This window comes from Entelurus aequoreus, linkage group LG04, assembly GCF_033978785.1.
Source record: "Entelurus aequoreus isolate RoL-2023_Sb linkage group LG04, RoL_Eaeq_v1.1, whole genome shotgun sequence".
NCBI classification, from domain to species: domain Eukaryota; kingdom Metazoa; phylum Chordata; class Actinopteri; order Syngnathiformes; family Syngnathidae; genus Entelurus; species Entelurus aequoreus.
Window position 1 is genome coordinate 63,581,609 of NC_084734.1, and position 22,209 is coordinate 63,603,817.

Sequence of the window (22,209 nt, forward strand, 5' to 3'; positions counted from 1 at the left end):
AAGCTTGAGGAGGGGATGTTCTCTAAGATGAGTGTGTCCACATTTGTCATATTGAAGTGGGCTCAGTCTGCTCCTGTTTGAGACAGATGACTTATTCTGCTCCCTGCGGTCCTCCTTTTATTCTGCATCTTTTATACCCAACTGATCCGCCAGGCGACCTGTGCCGTGTGCTCACATTTCATTTTTCTGTAGCCATGCGAGTGAAAACTCCAAATGTCATATTTTCTGTGCCCCCGTGCTCATGCGTGCAGGACAATGCTGTCTTCAGGTGTGACCGTGATGCGGGTGCTTTGTGCTGAGAATGAGAGCGTGGGGGCTCTTGCAGCATGCTGAGTTAGGGAATGGAAAGTGGAGAGTGCAGTGGTGCTAAAGCTCTTCCCTGCTGGATTCGGCACAAGGTGACACAAAGACACCCAGAGCTAAATGATGCAGAGTCTCACTGTCTGCAGGCTGACTCCTGTATGTCACACACCAACACACACACACACACACACACACACACACACACACACACACACACACACACACACACACACACACACACACACACACACACACACACACACACACACACACACACACACACACACACACACACACATGCACACGCACTCACTCACACGCACTCACTCACACGCTCAGATAGACACTTTAGGAGGTGCTGACAGGTCCTCTGCAGAGGTTAAAAAGCTTTCATAGGCAATCTAGAAGCACCGAATTGATGGTGCTGGTCCCAGAAGTCTTTACCTACAATACAAAAGACTAAAAAAATCCATTACGAAGGAATATAAGTATATAGAATTGTGCATAGACACAAATGTGGTCATGCATAATGTGAACAGAGCACTTGCATATAACATCTAAATATAGAAATGCACAAATACACACACAACTTGGGGAAGACAATAAGAACATTGGGTAGTGTGAAAAAATCAAGCTGGCATACGTACATGACCCCTCCACACACACACACACACACGCACACACACACACACACACCACACACTCACACACACGCACACACTCAGACACGCCTCACGGAGAGACCTCACCTCCCACTTCGTTTTCGTTCCAAACTAAGCTCGCCTCCTCTCAACTCCTCACTTCATCACCTCCTTTCAAATTTCCCTCATTGCTGTACGCATGCACGCACATGGACAGCACTCCTCCGCCCTGCGTGCACGAGCACACGCACACACTCACAGACAAGCATACTTGAAACAGATCAAGTGTCGCTCCTCCCTGGCTTGCAGACACTCTCGTCCTGAAAAAAAAAAAAAAAAGGAATCACCAGCTTCCTCCCCTCCGCTGATTTTCACCCAGCTCTCTTCTTTCCATCCATCTCCTCTCCTAACACCCCCATCACCACACACTCCCCTCCCGCACCCTTCCATGCCACCTCCTCCCACCCCATGCTATCCCATAGTGCTCTCTGCTGGGAGGATTCAGAGGTACCCTGTAATTTTGGTGCCAGTGGAGGTCTTAAGTCCTTCCTAATCTTCTGGCTACATAGGTAGCCAACCTGTGTGTGTTCGTATTTGAGTGTATGTGTGTGTGCATATATATGGACATTGAGACTGCTCTTGTTTCTGTGTGTGTTTTTGCATATATGTCAGTTTTTTTGCCACCATTTCAGATGTGGTTATGCCTGTGTGTGGATGTGCATGCTTATGATGTATTATTTTCTCATTTTGGAGAGATGCACCACCTCCGGCTGTGTGTTGAAGCAGTTTGCAAGCAACATGTGTAAACGAAGTGTGTCCAGAACTGTTCATGTTGATTGGATTCTTGAATGTGCATGAGCATCGTTATGGCATCAAAACAGTGCCATAGTCCTTGCCCGTAAAACCACACTCTGTGTGCATGTGGCATCGCTGCGCACAACAATGAGCTATTTTACGTTTGCGAGACCTCTTGTGAGCATGCAGAGGTGTCTTAAGGCTGGTATACACTCTCGCACCATGTAGTTTTGATGGCGTCTTGGTTCATTTATAGCTCTTCTAACTATTTTGGACTGGTAGTAGTCGATTCACAGCGATCGGTCTGCTACACAATACCAACGAGGGGAATTTACATTTCAACGACTCTCGTTGGCTTTGACAGTTAGGATTGCTCGTTTGCAATAAAACAGTTGTTTTTCTCACTACGATAGGGCGACACCATCCTTGCCCAGGCACACCCTCCTGGTTTTTTGGAGTATAAATATTTGGGGTTTTGGCACCAGCCACTGGACTAGATCTGCCCAATCTAAGTCTATGAGCACGAACTGATGAAGACTACTCAAATGAGCAGAAACATGTCTTCCAAGACAAACCAAGCAGTCCAGTTGAGATCGATTGAATGCCCTGAGATGACAATGATCTGGATGAATGAGAACCTTCATAGACATATAGATTGAACAATTTTGGTCGCAGTACTGATCCCTGGGGTACGCCGCAAGATATCTCCACTGCTGTTGACATACTTCCACCTATTTTCACAAATTGCTTCCTGTTGGTTAAGTACCGTAATTTCCGGACTATAAGCCGCTACTTTTTCCCCTCGTTCTGGTCCCTGCGGCTTATACAACGGTGCGGCTTATATACGGCCTGTTCTTCTCCGACACAGACGAAGAGGATTTCGGTGGTTTTAGTACACAGGAGGAAGACGATGACACAATGATTAAAGACTGACTTTTCATATACCGGTAGGCTGGTTATTTTGATAACGTACAGGCGAGCACTTTGTATTACTTTGCACCGTTGTATAATTTGTACTCTGCATGAATGCTGTTTGCCATGTCAAAGATGTGAAAGTTTGATTGAATGATTGAAAGATTTATTGTTAATAAATGGGACGCTTTGCGTTCCCAAACAGTCATCTCTGTCCCAACAATCCCCTCCGTGGTAGCAGGAACCCCTATATACTACGGTAATTACACATCAAAACCCTGCGGCTTATAGTCGGGTGCGGCTTATATATGGAGCAATCTGTATTTTCCCCTAAATTTAGCTGGTGCGGCTTATAGTCAGGTGCGGCTTATAGTCCGGAAATTACGGTAACTTCTTATCCAGTTAAAGACTAGCCCTCTGATTCCATATAGTTCTAATTTATTAATTAAGATATTATGTAATTGTGTCAAATGCTTTTGTTAGATCCTTAAATACTGCTGTTGCACACTGTTTGCCATCTATTGCATTGGTAATCTTTTCCGTTATATCGATTAATGCCATTGACGTTGAACTGTTAGCTCTGTATCCGTATTGGTTCCACCTTTATTAATTATTTGTCCATTCTGTTGTTGAATACTTTTTCCATGATTTTAGAAAACTGTGGCAGTTAGGAAACATGTCTGTAGTTAGTAAATATGTGTTTGTCTCCAGTCTTATAAATCGGAACAACTTTGGCCATTTTCATTTTGTTTGGAAATATGCCTGTTTGGAAATGATAGATTGCTAATATATGTTAAAGGCTCAAAAATTTCTTCAATAACTTTTTTATGGCTTTCATATCTATTTGGTCACAGTCAGTTGAGGTCTTTCTTTACAATTTGGCAGTTTCTTCTCTTGTCACATTAACGAGGAACATCAAGTTGGGATTTCTGTCTATGGTGTCATTCATGTCCTCAATTTACCCAGGATTTGGATTATTTTCCTCTTGATTTGGACCAGTATTTACAAAGTACTTATTTAAGCTCTCAACTCCTTCCTTCATATTGTCACTTTTTACATTTTACAAGTATTGGGGGTAATCCCATTTAGCACCATGTTTAAGAATACTATTTAGGATGCCCCATGTTGTTCTCACATTGTTTTTGTTCTGGTTTAATGAATTATAATATTTTTTCTACATGTTTGTAGTATGTTGCTTAGCTTGTTTTTAAACATTTTGTACTTATTTTCTGCTTCTGTTGATCTTTGTGTTATAAATATTATGTACAATATATTATTCTTAATGCAAGCGTTTATCAATCCCTTTGTCGTCCATGGTTGATGGTTCATGGTCTTCTTTTGTTTCTTACCAAGTTGTTTCAATGGGCAATGCTTGTCATAAAGCATCATGAAAGTATTAAAAAAAATACCATAAAGCATCATCGACATAATTTTCAGAGTACACATTGTCCCAACTTTGATCACTCAGGTCATTCTTAAAAGCAATCATACTTTCCTCTGTGCGTCCACCCATCCATGTTCTACCGCTTGTCCCTCTCGGGGTCGCGGGGGGTCCTGGAGCCCATCTCAGCTGCACTCGAGCATATTCTTCAAAATTTATTTTTGTCAGCAATGTTCTTCTTTTAGTTTCCATCATAGATTGTGACAACAGGTAGATGATCACTTATATCAGATATTAGCTAACCACTTGTGGTATTATTATCAAAATCATTATTGAAAAAATTGGTAAGTGTTGCACATTGCCCTGTGATTCTACTTGGTATTGTGATTTTAGGATACAAACCCATACTGTACATTGTGTCTATGAAGCTGTCAATAGTTCTATGCATATTAGGGTTCAGGAGGTCAATGTTAAAGTCACCACATAAGAACATTTTCACCTGATTTCAGTGAAGGTTGCTCCAATTTTCAAATATGTCAATGTTTGACTTAGGTGATCTGTATATACAACTGATCAGTATGTTTTTGCTTTTTTCATTACATATTTCAATGGTTATACATTCCAAAATATTGTCAATAGCCATTGACTTGGTATTCACCACTTTGTAGTTCAAGTCCTTCATCACGCACACAGCTAGCTACTCTTCCTCCGTTCTTGTTGGTTCTGTTAATGTAATTTAGTTCATATCCTTCCAGTTCAAAATCTATTCCTTTTTTTTCATCAAGCCGTGTCTCTGAGACAGCGATCACTTTGAAGTGGTTGTTGAATTGTTCTAAAAAAAAATTCATGTTATTGACAGTTTGTTGTCGGCTTTAATGCTGTTATTATGTTCATATGTATAATTAAAGCAATTATTCTGATGTGGGAAAACAAAGTTTTTGTCTGGATCTATATAAGGCTGAAACGACGCGTCGACGTAGTCGACGTCATCGGTTACGTAAATACGTCGACGCCGTTTTTGTGCGTTGACGCGTCGCATATTTACGTCACACTACCGTCATGGCGGACCGCAAAGCAGACGATCAAAGCAGACGATGCGAGCGGTGCGAGCGAGGGGGGAAAAGCATGCCAAAAGTGGTCAAAAGTGTGGGAGTATTTCAATAAACGGCCTAATAATGTTGTTCTATGCACACTGTGTCGAGCGGAAATGGCCTATCATAGCAGCACAACGGCTATGAACGAACATTTGAAAAGAAAACCATCAACTAGTCAATCGTCCGCGCGAGCATACGTTGTCATCATTACACAAAAACATGAATGTGTCATTTGTATCTGCTAGGGGTGTAACGGTACGTGTTTTGTATTGAACCGTTTCGGTACGGGGCTTTCGGTTCGGCACGGGGGTGTACCGAACGAGTTTCTAAGCTAAAGCTAACTTTAGCTGCTAAAGTCTTAACAAGCTGCTTCGCTCCTCTGCGTCTGTCTCAGCACGCAGCATTGTCCCACCCACACAACCATCTGATTGGTACACACGCAGCATTGTCCCACCCACACAACCATCTGATTGGTACACACGCAGCATTGTCCCACCCACACAACCATCTGATTGGTACACACGAAGCATTATCAGCCAATCAGCAGTGTGTATTCAGAGCGCATGTAGTCAGCGCTTCAGCGTGGAGCAGATAGGTGTTTAGCAGGTGAGCATCAGGCAGCGGACTCTCCCCAAATGATAATAAACACCTCCCAGTCAACTACTAGTAACATCACTATGAGCCCGTTGACCTTCTAGAAATATAAACTGCAGCTCAGCTCACTCGCAGTCCTGGCTTGAGGTGAAGGCTAATTACCTCTCGTTCCAGCCACATCGACCCCTTCTGAGCGCCTATTTTCAGCTGCTGGGAATATTGTAAACAAGAAAAGAACCAAACATGTACACATGCTAACCTTTCTTCATTACAACTGTTAGACACTCACTGGAATGAGTAGAATTGGTTATTGTGTACTGTGTTGGACTGGATGTTTATTTTGCACATTTTAAAAGCAATACTTAATGTTTACAGTGCTCCAGAATATTTACATTGGCACTTTTTTGTATTGGATGTTTATCTTTATTTTTGCACATTTTAGCAAATAAGCAATACTTTCACTTTTGTTGAAATGTTTACACTGTTGTTACAGAATATTTCGTTTTGCACTTTTTTGTATTGGATGTTTATCTTTATTTTTGCACATTTTAAAGCAAAATAAGCAATACTTTTACTTTTGAAATGCTTATACTATTGCAGAATATTAAGATTTGCACTGGATGTTGACTTTTATATTTGCACATTAAAAAGCAAATAAGCTACTTTTAATTTTGTTAAATGTTAAAAGTTTTAAATGTTTACATTGTTACAGAATATTTAGTCATGTTGTTGTCAATGTTGACTGAGTGGCCATACTTCTTTTTTTTTGTAAATAAAAGCCATGCCTTTTGAAAAAACGGGCCTACATTTATTTTTTCATCTTCATTTTGAATAAAAAAAATAATCGGTAAAAGGAAAAATAATCTATAGATTAATCGAAAAAAATAATCTATAGATTAACCGATTAATCGAAAAAATAATCTATAGATTAATCGATAGAAAAATAATCGTTAGCTGCAGCCTTAGATCTATATCATTTTCCAATTCCAGATTTTTTGGTTCCATGCTGCAAAATGTTTCCAATTCCATATCAAGTTGGGTGCTGTCAGTGATGTGCATCATGGATGTGTGTAGAATGAAGTTAGTTCAGTTCTCCAACAAATCAGGTTATTTTCAAGTGTATGTGTTAAATGTATCTGTCTAAGTCATCAATTCTTTTCACCGCCAAAACTTTTGCTTGAGAGAGCCATTTGATTTTATGAATATTTTACAGTTTGATACCAAGGTTTGTTGTAGTTTTCCTTGTTTTCTCAAGTGTCTTGCTTTTTTGGCAATGTCCGCATTCTTTTTGGTGAGATGTTCATTTATGTACAAATTTTTTTCCCTTTCAGTTTATGTCCTTGCCTCACAAGTGCAATTTTGTCTTTTCTGCTCATAAACCTCATTATGATCATGTTTTTTTTCATTTGTTCTTTTGGGCAGCGGGTTAAAAGCCTCAATGCTTTGCTGGTCCACTACTATTCTTTTGCTTTGCAGGAATGTTGTTACCTGTTGCTCCATTGGGCCTTCGTCCTTTACATTGATGTTGCTGCTGTCCGAGTTAAGATGACATTTGGGAGAATACTGGAAGAATCCTTCTCGGAGTGAATGAAGGCGTGGCAGAGAAAACTGTGAATGTGCATTAAACTGCAGGGTAAAAACTTCAAAGAAAGAAAATTGTAGTTTGGATTTTAAATGAATCTTTAGTGACAGCAGTCGTGGAACTTTTCTGACACATCCCGTAACATGCCTTCCACATAAAAACAGCCACACAAAAGCTGCCTGGTAATGATTCTGATGAATATGTGAGTTTTGTTCTATCCTCTGCCAGCTTTGATTATAGACAAAGACACATGATAATGAAGTATTGGTTTGGCTGTGCATTCCTAATTAATTTGAGCTGGTATGAAAAGTCTGAATGAGTTTTCTTCACTCAAACGTATGGAATAAGCTCTGAAGAGGAGGCTGTAGGTTGATTGCTGATCTCCATTTCTATTTCTAGGACAAAGCAATGGAGGTCTGATAGGCTGGGACATCTATTTAGATCCATTTCATTCAGGCATAATCAGGCTTTGGCCCTGCCCTAATACTGAGGATTAGAAAAGGTTCAAAGTGCAAACATTCAGATCCTTTGCATTATTCCAGTCAGTCAACCTCACTCTCAACATCGCGTGTGTGTGTGTGTGTGTGTGTGTGTGTGTGTGCGTGTACATGCTTGCATGCGTGCTAGGCTACAGGGGAGGGTTATCTCTGGAATCATGCCCATAAACCTAATCTAACCCTCTCTGTGCTTATTCATGAGTGAAATATTTTGTGCAAATAGCCTCTATTTCCCTCCACCCCCACTCCTTCCTCTGCTTTGTGAGCGTAAACAAAAACGAAATGGAAATATTGCAGGTATGAGAAGTGGCCATTTGTGTCATGATGCTGTGTTTAATGCACAGCCACACTCCTGAGAGCGCAGCCTGCTTTGCCTGAAATGGCTGATGTTTTGCTTTTATGCTAAGTGTCAATGATCAGATTGTGGTTTTGCCTGTTTTTTTCCGCCTCCAAAATGTAGACATAACTGTTGGCGACTACTATGTGGTGCCTGCTTGGCTCGTCTAAGTGGAAGTCTGAATGCTGTGGTGCGAGGGAAAGGAGGGCAGTGTGTGAAAGGTAGCCAATGAATGTCACCTCTCATCCACTTTCTCATTAAACAACCTGTTCTCTGTCTGTCACATGGGCTGTATCTAGCCTCTCATTCTGGGCTTAGGGCAGATACATGCAAATATAAGTATAGCAACACAGACATACTGCCTACTGCGCGGTATGGAAGCGAGCCTCATGGGCTGGACAGGAATAATAAGCAGCAGATGATTCATGATGGAGATAGGGAATGTATTCAGCAGGACCACCTGAGTGACCTCATTTAGCAGACCTGAGAATAAATATAGAGCAGCGCATCGTACTCTGGCCTTAGCTGGTGTCGTTTGGGCCGGTCAGCACAGCATCTCTAACGCGTCTCCCATTCTTCTGCTCGGAGCCCCAGAGGAAGCAATTGCCCCACACCCACTCCAAATGGCTTAGTGGAATCAGTGCATATACTGTACATACACAGTACTAGAGATGGAAACAATTATTGATTCACCGATGCATCACGATTAGAATGTGGATGAAACTTAGACAAATGTCCAAATATCAAATATTTACGTACAGTAGTTACCAGGGTTCAAATTTAACCACAGCAACCGTGGCAAGTGCCGCGACTGCCGTTGTCACGACCGCCATTGTCACTTGGCATAAACATGCCGTGACCGTCCTTGACTTTTTACTTGTTAATGGACGATTGTAATGTAACTGTTTCGTCGATTAAATTGATAAAAACACCCCGACATGACTTTTTTTCTTACATTTTCAACTGTTTAAGACGTTAACGTTAATCGGTATAAACAACATTGGCGCAGCCATTTTTGAAGCATGTGTCAAAGGTTAACCAACAACTAGAACAGCCAATTTGTTCCGAGATTTTCCGAGAAATACACTAGTTACATCAATTACAAGCTCTTGGGAAAAATGTGTATATATATAAATTAGGGTTGTATCAATACCAATATTTTGGTACCGGTACCAAAATGTATTTCAATACTTTTCTAAATAAAGAGGACCACGAAAAAATGGCATTGTTGGCTTTAATTTAACAAAAAATCTTAGCGTACATTAAACATATGTTTCTTATTGCTATCGGAGAACAATTTTGTCCTTAAATAAAATAGTGAACATACTAGACAACTTGTCTTTTAGTAGTAAGTAAACAAGCAAAGGCTCATAGTTAGTCTGCTGACATATGCAGTAACATATTGTGTCATTACCCATTCTATTATTTTGTCAAAATTATAAAGGACAAGCTGTAAAAACGGATAATTAATCCACTTGTTCATTTACTGTTAATATTTAGTTATTTTCCGTTTCAATATGTTCTATCTACACTTCTGTTAAAATGTAATAAACACGTATTCTTCTGTTGTTTGGATACTTTACATTAGTTTTGGGTGATACCACAAAATTTAGGTATCAATCTGATACAAACTATACATTGGTCATAATTTAAGTTCTCCTGTGTCCAGGGACGTATTTCCTGAGTTTATGAACATAATATGAATTTAAAAGAAAAAACATTTTGTGGCGATAAAATAATATTGATGCAATCATAGTAGTATCGATGAGATACGCTCTTTTACTTGGTATCATTACAGTGGATGTCAGGTGTAGATCCACCCAAGGCATTTGTTTACGTTGTGATGGCGGTGAGCTATTGTATCCGCCTACGGTGTTTAGTGAAGCATGTTTAGCTATTCTTCGTCCTGCAGGGATGATACTTGTAAAAAACTCACTTTATTTGTTGCCATGGAGGCGAAGATTAGTCATTTAGAAGAAGCCAAAACACTGCCAATTGCGGATGGACATTAGCCGCTAACTAGCTAGCCATGTTTTAAAGCACCTCTTCCTGAGGGCGTTTCAATGTTATAGCTTCACCTTTATCGTTAGTTTTTAAGCCAAAATGCGGCCATTCTCCCTTTTCTGTCTTCACATTGTGTCTACCTGTAAGTACTCTGTGATTGTGCGCTGCCCAACATACTCCTCTGTTTGTAAAACCAGCAATGTCACGACGTGACGACGATGCGCCGTCATGCCTGTAAAAAAAAGAATATGGCGAACCGGTACTTTTTAAACAGAGTATAGTACCGTTTTTGATTCATTAGTACCGCGATACTTTACTAGTACCGGTATACCGTACAACCCTAATATATATATATATATATATATATATATATATATATATATATATATATATATATATATATATATATATATATATATATATATATATATATATATATATATATATATATGTATGTGTATACACTACCGTTCAAAAGTTTGGGGTCACCCAAACAATTTTGTGGAATAGCCTTCATTTCTAAGAACAAGAATTGACTGTTATATTTATATAATTGACTGGTTATATATATATATATATATATATATATATATATATATATATATATATATATATATATATATATATATATATATATATATATATATATATATATATATATATATATATACCGTTCAAAAGTTTGGGGTCACCCAAACAATTTTGTGGAATAGCCTTCATTTCTAAGAACAAGAATAGACTGTCGAGTTTCAGATGAAAGTTCTCTTTTTCTGGCCATTTTGAGCGTTTAATTGACCCCACAAATGTGATGCTCCAGAAACTCAATCTGCTCAAAGGAAGGTCAGTTTTGTAGCTTCTGTAACGAGCTAAACTGTTTTCAGATGTGTGAACATGATTGCACAAGGGTTTTCTAATCATCAATTAGCCTTCTGAGCCAATGCGCAAACACATTGTACCATTAGAACACTGGAGTGATAGTTGCTGGAAATGGGCCTCTATACACCTATGTAGATATTGCACCAAAAACCAGACATTTGCAGCTAGAATAGTCATTTACCACATTAGCAATGTATAGAGTGTATGTCTTTAAAGTTAAGACTAGTTTAAAGTTATCTTCATTGAAAAGAACAGTGCGTTTCCTTCAAAAATAAGGACATTTCAATGTGACCCCAAACTTTTGAACGGTAGTGTATGTATATATATATATATATATATATATATATATATATATATATATATATATATATATATATATATATATATATATATATATATATATATATATATATATATATATATATATATATATATATATATATATATTTTTGTATATATATATATGTATATATATATATGTATATATATGTATATGTATATATATATATATATATATATATATATATATATATATATATATATATATATATATATATATATATATATATATATATATACACACACAGTTCAGCTGGTGGACTTTGGCTAAAATGATAGTTAAAGCCATTTTTCCCACAACTCCCAAGCTAACTATCTTACCAAGGAAATTTGCAGACTGCATCCTCCAAATATTCTACATGCCTCCACTTTAAATAATCCATGATCACACATGTACTGCCATGAAAAGCAAGGTTTGATTTGTTGTGTTTAGGTGAAATGTTCTTTTCGAGGTGTTGTTGCCAGTGGCTACGGCCATTTTTCTCTTCCGGTCACCTGTTGCGCTTACTCGCACACATTTCTTTCCCTCTGGGAAAATACATTCGAGGACGTCTCACGATTTTTTGTCAACAATGTCGACTCATAGTTGCAAACCTATTAGTAAGAATCAGTCTTATTTAATCCTACGTACCCCTTCTCCATATGAATCCTTCCACACTATAACATTTACGTGTCAACACTTTGTCATTTAAACTTTGTTCACTTTCCGTAATATAAAAAGGATGTGTCAATTATCCATTAGCCATGCGAGTTAAAAAAGATGAAAGGTAAAAAGGCAATAAAGGAGGTAATAATTTTGTAAAATGCGGATATAAATAAAAGTAACATTCTTTTCATACTAGAAGAGCTGGAATTAGGTAACATTTCTACATGTACGACCTTAAGGGTGTTCAATGTACTAATTACTCATGTTAATACAAAAAAATATGTGTATGTTGTGCATATTGGAACAGAAGGCTTTATTCGTACCCAGCGTTTCCTCCTGTAAGTAAAGCTCCAACATGTATACTCTATATTTCCCATCGTCAACATTTGGCACCTGGTTTCTCTTATGACTTCAGCAGCTGTAGATCTTTTGTTCTCCCACCAGTCACTCTGCGGCCAACCATCCACACCCACAAAGGCCTTAAATCATAGTTATAAAAACAGCTTTGGAACCGACTGCTTTATTTGAAAAAGCAACATTTCTTCACGCGATGACCATTTCTTTCACTCTTCCGGGCCACTAACAGTTTTTTTCCCCGTTAAATCATTAGCACCAGCAGGCTGGGACTTTCTTTGTTCATGGCTTTATCCCCTTGTGTTTTTATGTCCGCAGAGACGCACAGGAAGACCCTATTCCCCACTTTCCTCTTTCCAAAACATGACCAACGACCTGTTAATATCTGGAAATCCTGATTTGGATTAACATCAGTATGCGGGGATGAAATGAAAGAGTGGGAGAGGTTTAGACAGGGAGGAAAAATGGAGTGAGAGGAAGAGTAGATAGAGTGAGTGAGAGGCTTTCAGATTAAATGAAAAGCTGACAGCGTGTCCTTGTTGTGTAGTCGGGTTGGGGTGTTTGAGAGCTGTGGCTGGCAATCATCTTTTTCCTGTGTGAACTCTTGACATGATCGATGTAAATACTCTGATATCTGACAGGTTATAATGACAACACGGTCTTTAACAGTCAGTGAATGTTGTTTTTTTGGTGCTCAACACTCGTTTCTCTAGCCTGCGTCCATCTTGAATAGTACTCAAAATAGTGTTTCACATGGAATAGCACAGAAGAAGATGTGGTTAAATTTGGACACAGTTAATCAGATTATTATTTCCAGCAGCAGAGCTAAAGCCTTGAATTATTTGACGTTTGAAATGGCCCGAACACAAACAACATATAAGTGATCATCTCTTCATAAATTCGGCCTGCCTCCAGCTGTTGGCCTAAACAGACGCCTCAAAGGGCAAAGCTATCATCATGCCACATCAGTAATGCTGGAGCCTGCTCAGCCAGCCTGAAGGAATAGTTAATTTAGATGACAGACGCAAGTTAACACTGAGAAGATTTGCTCTCCCCGAGTGGATATAAAATGCAGAGCATGGCGCTCAACTCGTAGTCCGATTATTCAAGTGCCTTTGAGCTCATTCTTCAAAGAACCCATTTTTGGGTAACTTGGCCCCAGAAATGTAGAAACGGTGAAGACAAGAAATTGGTTGGAAAATGGATGACTAAGGTTAGTGGCCAGGGACACATCTTAGACATTGAGACGGTGTCGAGACCTTACTGTCTTTTAAATGTTCTCCTGACATACTCTTGGCATGGCTTTAAAAGACTTAACGGAAATCTTATGACTAACTAGCACCATCATTGATAATTGCACATCAATGTCTTTTTAAGAGTTCAGCTTAACATACAGTACCTTTGCATTTCTGGCATGGAAAAGATTAAAATCAGCACTTACCTTGTGGTATATTTTTACCAGGCGCTCCAGTTGTACATACAGTATAGCAGAGTTTGCTGCTGACATAATCTGCAGTGCACTCCAATGCATTTATTTTTTTGACGTGTCAAACTCAAATGAATTCGGATGGCCACAAATACATTTGGCTCTAAACGTTAGGTGGTGGAATGCATTTTAATTCCGCTTCTTAACACTGCTCATACCTACCTGGTCTGGCCGAAAAAAAGAAGACATAGCAGGAAGGATCAGTGTTGCCAACTTAGCAACTTTGGCGCTATGTTTAGTAAGTCAAATATTCTGCAAAGCAAATGCTGTGTCCAAACATATTTAAACAAAAGTCACTTACCTGACATCTTTATCGTTCTTTCAAAGGCCACTTACACATAAACACACCTTAACTTCATTCCAAAGGTGTTCTATCGGGTTCAGGTCAGGACTCTGTGCAGGCCAGTCAAGTTCATCCACACCAGACTCGGTCATCCATGTCTTTATGGGCCTTGCTTTGTGCACTGGTGTTGGAAGAGGAAGGGCCCCGCTCCAAACTGTTCCCAGGTTGGGAGCATGAAATTGTCCAAAATGTTTTGTTATCCTGAAGCATTCAAAGTTCCTTTCACTGGAACTAAGGGGTCAAGCCCAACTCCTGAAAAACAACCCACACCATAATTCCTCCTCCACCAAATTGCACACTCCTACCACTGTGTGGCTGAGTTGCTGTTGTTCCCAAACTGTTCCATTTTCTTATAATAAAGCCGACAGTTGATTTTGGAATATTTAGTAGCCAGGAAATTTCCCGACTGGATTTGTTGCACAGGTGGCTTCCTATGACAGTTCCACGCTGGAAATCACTGAGAGCGGCCCATTCTTTCACAAATGTTTGTAGAAACAGTCTCCATGCCTAAGTGCTTGATTTCATACACCTGTGGCTGGGCCAAGTGATTAGGACACCTGATTCTGATCATTTGGATGGGTGGCCAAATACTTTTGGCAATATAGTGTATTAGGGATAAGAACCTTACAACAACTCAACAATTTGATTTCAATTCTAGGGGTGACAATTTCGTTGAGATGGTTCTCAATTCAAACCGATCCTCGCAACATATTATTTGGTATAACAATAAAAACACCTTTTCTAAACAGATTACAGGATACAAAAGCTCTTCTTGGCTGCTGACATATGACATACACGCGCAGGTAGTAAGCACGGATAGGGCCTACAAAATGAATTGGTTTACAATTGTAATGCATAAGAATCATGATTTGGATGTGAATCGATTTTTTTGAGAACCCACAGTAAATATATTCATATTTAGATTTTTCTGTAAGGAGCCTTCAGTGCAATGTAAAGATACAAAGGTGCAAAGATACAAAGATAGGACTGTAAATGTTTCTTCGGTTTTGCATTTACTCTGTAATCGAATACAAGCGGTCATAAAAGGCATACTATTTGACGGGGGGGTGGGGATCCAGACATGCAGGGCACCTCTACAAGCATTACCATTGGCATAAATGGCGAGGTGTAGAAGCGTGCAGCACAGCTTCTGATTTGCAGGAGCCATGACTAGAAATATAACACAGAGATTGTCTTTAAATATGAACATTTTTGGCCTCAAATAATTCTTACACATGTGTAATGGCCAAATATGTAAATTATACAATTTTCACCTCGAGAAATACATTACGGTACTAAAACACTTGTCTATGTATACAAAACCGTTAGGTACTCTGGGCTACACCAAAGTCCTGGTTCAATTAGTGTTAACTCTGACATTGTTTTGTTTGACGGCTCAGAAATCCCAACCGTATGGTGGTATTTTTTACCAGCTGAAATATCCCAAAGTGAACCGTACTGCATTAGAATATCCTTGCAAACTTAATGCTGTCTCCCTTGCACATGTCCCTCTGTGGCGCCTCGCTCTGTCCTGTTGTCCACAAGGCAGAATTTACTCCTCAATTGATCTTATCGCAGTCATTTGCACACATTACCACATACTTTGGCCACACTGACTAAATGTTGGGGCTCTTCTCATAATTCAAAGCCAGAGTTAAGATCTGATAGTGTAACATAATATTAGTGCAATGTATTATTTAGCCGTCCTCCATTTTGCCAGAGAACAAAGCTGAAACTCCCCGGGGGAACAAAATGCCGACATTAATTATACCTAGCGGTGACGAGGCATGAATCAACTAGATTACATTTTTGGAGAGCAGCGGAGGTCCATTTCAACCCTATTTGAAGACTAATTAAAATGCCAGTGTAGAAACTCTGCTATATTTTTGGACCCTATGGCCTTCACTTCCACAGTACAGTACAGTACGGTTCAGCTTACCGCCGTACAGTTTGGAGCGAAAAACACGGGTTTGTGTTTCTAACACAGAGTGCATAGGCGGAATGGATCTTACGATATCTCCCTGAGAACCAGTGTCCTCCGCTTTTGTCAGAGTTATTGATTTGGAATTCAAAACAAATGTCCACTGCAAAGGACACTGCCTCAGAAGGATATAAAAAGTGTGACATCATACCAGCATGGCAGTGTAACAATTTTTAAATGTGATTCAAACAAAACGTATATGAGTTAAATACACGAAAAGCAGACTTTTGGTGAACATCACTGCTCAAAATTGAATCATAATAAAAGTAGGGTGTACAGAAACCTCGGTACCACTGTATTGCAATTGTTAACTGAACTGGAAAATGTAATTTCAATAGAAATTGAATATCAATTTTGAAAAGTCGAAGCCAAACTGAAATCCTATAAGTTAGCACGCTCCCCAGATAGCGACAGGGAACACAATATATGACACTGAAGTGTATTCCCGCAAAATTACCCAAAAGAGCCAGCATGCTAATGTTAGCATGTTTACATGCTAATGTTAATGTATTTGAATGCTAATGTTAGCATACTTACATGCGAAGATTAGCATGCTAACAGTAATAAAACATGTCACTCTGAGGTGTATCGTTAGTGATAGCATGCTAACTTTAACATGTTAGCATGCTAGCAATTAACTGACGTCAGCAATGACCATTTTGAATGGTCTGAATTGTTTGAGAAAAGTGGAAGTTTGAAAAATTGCCTATTGATTTTGAATGGGTAAAAATATCCTGGACAATGTAGATTTCAATGTAGGTGGGCTGCATTTTGAAAGTGGAATGGTTCGAATTGGTGAAAATATGTGGGAGAAGGCGGAATAACCGCTCAGTGGGCTTGTGGTTATAGTGTCTGCCCTGAGATCGGTAGGTCGTGAGTTCAAACCCCGGCCGAGTCTTACCAAAGACTATAAAAATGGGACCCATTACCTCCTTGCTTGGCACTCAGCATCAAGGGTTGGAATAGGGGGTTGAATCACCAAAATGATTCCCGAGCGTGGCCACTGCTGTTCCCTGCTCCTCTCACCTCCCAGGGGGTGGAACAAGGGTATGGGTCAAATGCAAAGTGTAATTTCACCACGCCTAGTGTGTGTGTGACTATCAGTGGTACTTTAACTTTAACTTTAATAACAATTACAATATTGTATGAACTTTGTTGTCTGTGCACTTTACAAAATAGGTGGCCTACCTCTTTTGTCTATATTAAAAACACCACTGTGGGTGTTTATTGCAAAAATAGGTGCCCTGCTACTGCTGTTAATTACTGTACTTTAGGGCAGTGGTTCTCAACCTTTTTTCAGTGATGTACGCCCTGTGAACATTTTTTTAATTCAAGTACCCCCTAATCAGAGCAAAGCATTTTTGGTTGAAAAAAAGAGATAAAGAAGTAAAATACAGCACTATGTCATCAGTTTCTGATTTATTAAATTGTATAACAGTGCAAAATATTGCTCATTTGTTGTGGTCTTTCTTGAACTATTTGGAAAAAAAGATATAAAAATAACTAAAAACTTGTTGAAAAATAAAGAAGTGATTCAATTATAAATAAAGATTTCTACACATAGAAGTAATCATCAACTTAAAGTGCCCTCTTTGGGGATTATAATAGAGATCCATCTGGATTCATGAACTTAATTCTAAACATTTCTTCACAAAAAAAGAAATCTTTAACATCATTATTTATGGAACATGTCCACAAAAAATCTAGCTGTCAACACTGAATATTGCATTGTTGCATTTCTTTTCACAGTTCTTTTTGACAGACATTTAAAAACATCTGACGTACCCCTTGGCATACCTTCAAGTACCCCAAGGGGTACGCGTACCCCCATTTGAGAACCACTGCTTTAGGGTACCAACATTTTTCCCACGTACAAAAACACTGTACGGAATTCAACCAAACTGTACTGTGTTATGGAAATAGGGCCTGCCCAAGGTCTATGTTCTCATAACGAGGTGGCCATCTGAAGTAATCACCGGGGAGATGGTCAGTTAAGTAGGAGGGAGGGAAGTGGAAAAAGTTAAAAAAAATAAATAAACAAGGTGGACAAAACACAAAAATCCAGAGGGTAAGACGGAAGAGGAGGGGAAACAAAAGCATTTAAGGGGAAGGGAGTCTGTTAAAACAGCAGACCTAACGGATATGGCGATCATTTGGGGAATTCCAAACTTAGAGCTACCACCACACAAATCACACACACATGCACACACGCATACAGTACACACACACACATACACACAAGCTACATTGTGCGTAGCCTCTCAGTGTTAAGGTCAGTGCCACAGTCTGTCTCGCTTGGTCATTATCATGGGCCCTAAAATAGACAGCCAATTGTGTCACGGTGTGTGAAGTGAGTGTGACATTAAATAAACAACCTTCCGACCCGAGCCCCTCGCTCATGTCAGAGCAGAACAGACACTTTAAAAACAAACGAAGAAGCTGACACTTCTAATCAACGCGACTGCGCACACACACACACACACACACACACACACACACACACACACACACACACACACACACACACACACACACACACACACACACACACACACACACACACACACACACACACACACACACACACACACACACACGGACGCACACACGGACGCACGCACGCACAGGCAAATATTATTGGATGCAGTCAGCTCTCGTGCTTAACAGCCAGTCAAGTAGCTTTGAGTGAGGACGCTGGACAAGGTTGAACTCAGGCTGCTACACTACTTACACCGGGGGTGTCCAAACTTTTTCCACTGAGGGCCGCACACTGAAAAATCAAAGCAAGCGGGGGCCATTTTGATATTTTTTATTTTAAAAACCAATGCAATGTATGTATAAAAAAATATACCTTTAGGCCTCCACTCAGGCTTGATCCCGGGGGCCGCAAAGGGTTTTGGTCCAAAAAATATAAATGTGTCATTATTCAGTATTATTATTGTTATTATTATTCAAGGTTTAAATCTCTAGATCAACATTAGGTCTATCTGTCAATAAGATGTTTTTTTAATGGAAAAAACACAAAATATGTAATATTTTCACCCAATAAAAATTTTAAGTGGAATATTTGAGATTATATAATAATTAGAGCCTTAAAAAGGTCAATAACTCATAACAACATTGATTTTAATTCATTATTATTATTTTTTAGTAATGACACTTAAAAACAAATCACACAAAAATGATTGGGGATTCAAAAGGGTCCTACTCATTAAAGTGTTAAAAAATAAATTATAATTTTTTTTAACTGTTTACTTTTAACACAGTAATCTCGAGATCAACTTCAGATATATCCATCAATTATAAGTTGTATTGTTGTTTATGTTTTTTGTTTGTTCGTTTTAGGCCCTTTTAAAAAAAAACAAAAAACAGCTTAGTTTTTTATATGGCAAACACAAAATATGCAACATTTTCCCCAAAGAATATCTCAAAGTGGAATATTTAATGTGACGTAATTGGAGCCTTGAATAGGTCAATAATTCATAACATTGATTTTGATTCATTATTTTTTCAAGAAAGAAACAGCCTGCATGGCAGCTTTGTGTTATTAGAGACAACATTTCAACTTGTTCTTGTTACATTTCACCTGTTTGCTCTTTTATACCACTTTTTATGTTGGTTTTTTTTAATAGTATTTTTAGAATGTGCTGTGGGGCCGTTAAAAAATTACCTGTGGGCCGCACTTTGGACACCCCTGACTTACACACACGTACACACACACACACACACACAGGTGCCCAACCGTACCCTCCTCCACACCCTTTTCCACAGGCTCTAATGTTGTTCCATTCATTTGACTTCACTTCATTGTGTTAATGAGAGATACGGTAGAGAGGAGCTAGTGCTTGATTGAGGGTGAGAACAGCTAATCACTGGAACAGCTCATCAGTGCTTGTCGTAAATATTGATTAGTACTGTGCGTTACGGACGTACTCATTAACCAGTGTGTCATCTTCTCTCCCCTTTCTCCTCCTCTTCTTTACCCTTCCCCGCTATCCCGTCCTCATCCTCGTCCCCTTCTTTCTCCCCACTAGCAACCTCCAATGGCACAGTGGAGGGCCTGGAGAACCGCGAGGGAGGCGTGTGCAAGAGCCGAGCCATGAAAGTCATCATGAAAGTCGGGCAAGGTAAATGTGTGCTCACCTCCAATGTAGAACACAATGCAGGCCTGCTGCCTCCCAGCCATGTTTCACTTTGCTGTGACATTTTCATTTATCGCCATGTGTGTCAGGCGTGACTTTGCCTGTCGCTGGCCTCCAACGAGACCTCTGATATTTTATTATTTTTTATTTATACGTCATTTTACACACACTTGTCCTGCCGTGGCACACGCTCAATTGTTGATTTATCAGACACAACGAGGTAAAACAAATAAAGTATAATACAACAGCCCTGCAATGAATTCTGATTTTGTAAGGACGACTATAATTTTACATACGTGTGTGTGTGTGTATATATATATATATACTAGGGGTGTAAAGCTACGTGTATTTGTATTGAACCGTTTCGGTACGGGGGTTCCGGTTTGGTTCAGAGGTGTACCGAACGAGTTTCCACGCGGACATATTAAGTAGCGTAACGCACGTTGTGTAAACAATGCACACCGAGGCACAACACACGGCATGCTAGCAGCTAACTTACCATTAGTCTTACCATACGTCTTCTTTTCACCGGACATGTCCTCTTTTGCGGAGCTGTCAGGGCGGAGTTTCTTAAATGCCTCAAATGTCCGGCATTTTGAGTTAGGGTTGCGTGTATTTTCAATATACGTTCAGGGTTAAGAAGGGGTTAAAAACAAAAGAAATTGTGCGCCCAGCAGCTTTCGTGAGGGAGGGGCAGGGACAGAGAGAGCGAGAGAGTTATGATAATTGCGCATGCGTCGCCAGGCTCTGCTTTTTATCCATAGATTTATCAGATTACATTTTTTATTATCTATAGCAGGGGTGTCAAAAGTGTGCCCCGGAGGCCATTTGCGGCCCACAGCTAATGTTTTAAAGGGCCACGGCACATTCTAAAAATAATATTAAAATAAACAAAAACATAACAAAAGTGAAATAAAAAAGCTTAAAGGTTAAATGTAATTTAGAAAAAGTTGCAATGTTGACTAATAAAACAAAGCTGGGTTTTTTTTCTTTCAAACTGTCATTGCTCAAAACATAATATTGAATCAAAATCAATGTTATTATGAATTATTGACCTATTCAAGGTTCCGATTACTTCACATCAAATATTCAACTAAGAAAAATATTTTTGGTGGAAGATTTTGCAAATTTGGTAAATAAATAACCCCAAAATTTATATTTTGTTGTTTTCTTACTGTACCGAAATGAACTGAACCGTGACCTCTAAACCGAGGTACGTAGCGAACCGAAATGTTTGTGTACCGTTACACCCCTAATATATATATATATATATATATATATATATGTATATATACACAGTATATATTAGGGCTGTGAATCTTTGGGTGTCCCACGATTCGATTCAATATCGATTCTTGGCGTCACGATTCGATTCAAAAACGATTTTTTTTCCAATTCAACACGATTCTCGATTTAAAAACGATATTTTCCCGATTCAAAAGGATTCTCTATTCATTCAATACATAGGATTTCAGCAGGATCTACCCCAGTCTGCTGACATGCAAGCAGAGTAGTAGATTTTTGTAAAAAGCTTTTATAATTGTAAAGGACAATGTTTTATCAACTGATTGCAATAATGTACATTTGTTTTAACTATTAAATGAACCAAAAATATGACTTATTTAATCTTTGTGAAAATATTGGACACAGTGTGTTGTCAAGCTTATGAGATGCGATGAAAGTGTAAGCCACTGTGACACTATTGTTCATTTTTTTTAATTTTTATAAATGTCTAATGATAATGTCAATGAGGGATTTTTGATCACTGCTATGTAGAAATTGTAACTAATATTGATACTGTTGTTGATAATATTCATTTTTGTTTCACTATTTTTGGTTTGTTCTGTGTCATGTTTGTGTCTCCTCTCAATTGCTGTGTTTATTGCAGTTCTGAGTGTTGCT

The 22,209-nt window shown here is 38.9% G+C and overlaps 1 protein-coding gene across 1 annotated transcript in view; it reads left to right on the forward strand.

The window, feature by feature from the left end:
- Nucleotides 1–22,209, forward strand: part of LOC133648923 (ephrin-B1-like) — a 124,070-nt gene that overhangs the window by 79,670 nt on the left and 22,191 nt on the right. The window contains exon 3 of the mRNA XM_062045464.1: nucleotides 20,200–20,292. Coding sequence (XP_061901448.1) covers nucleotides 20,200–20,292 — 93 coding nt within the window. The remainder of the gene's footprint in view (nucleotides 1–20,199; nucleotides 20,293–22,209) is intronic.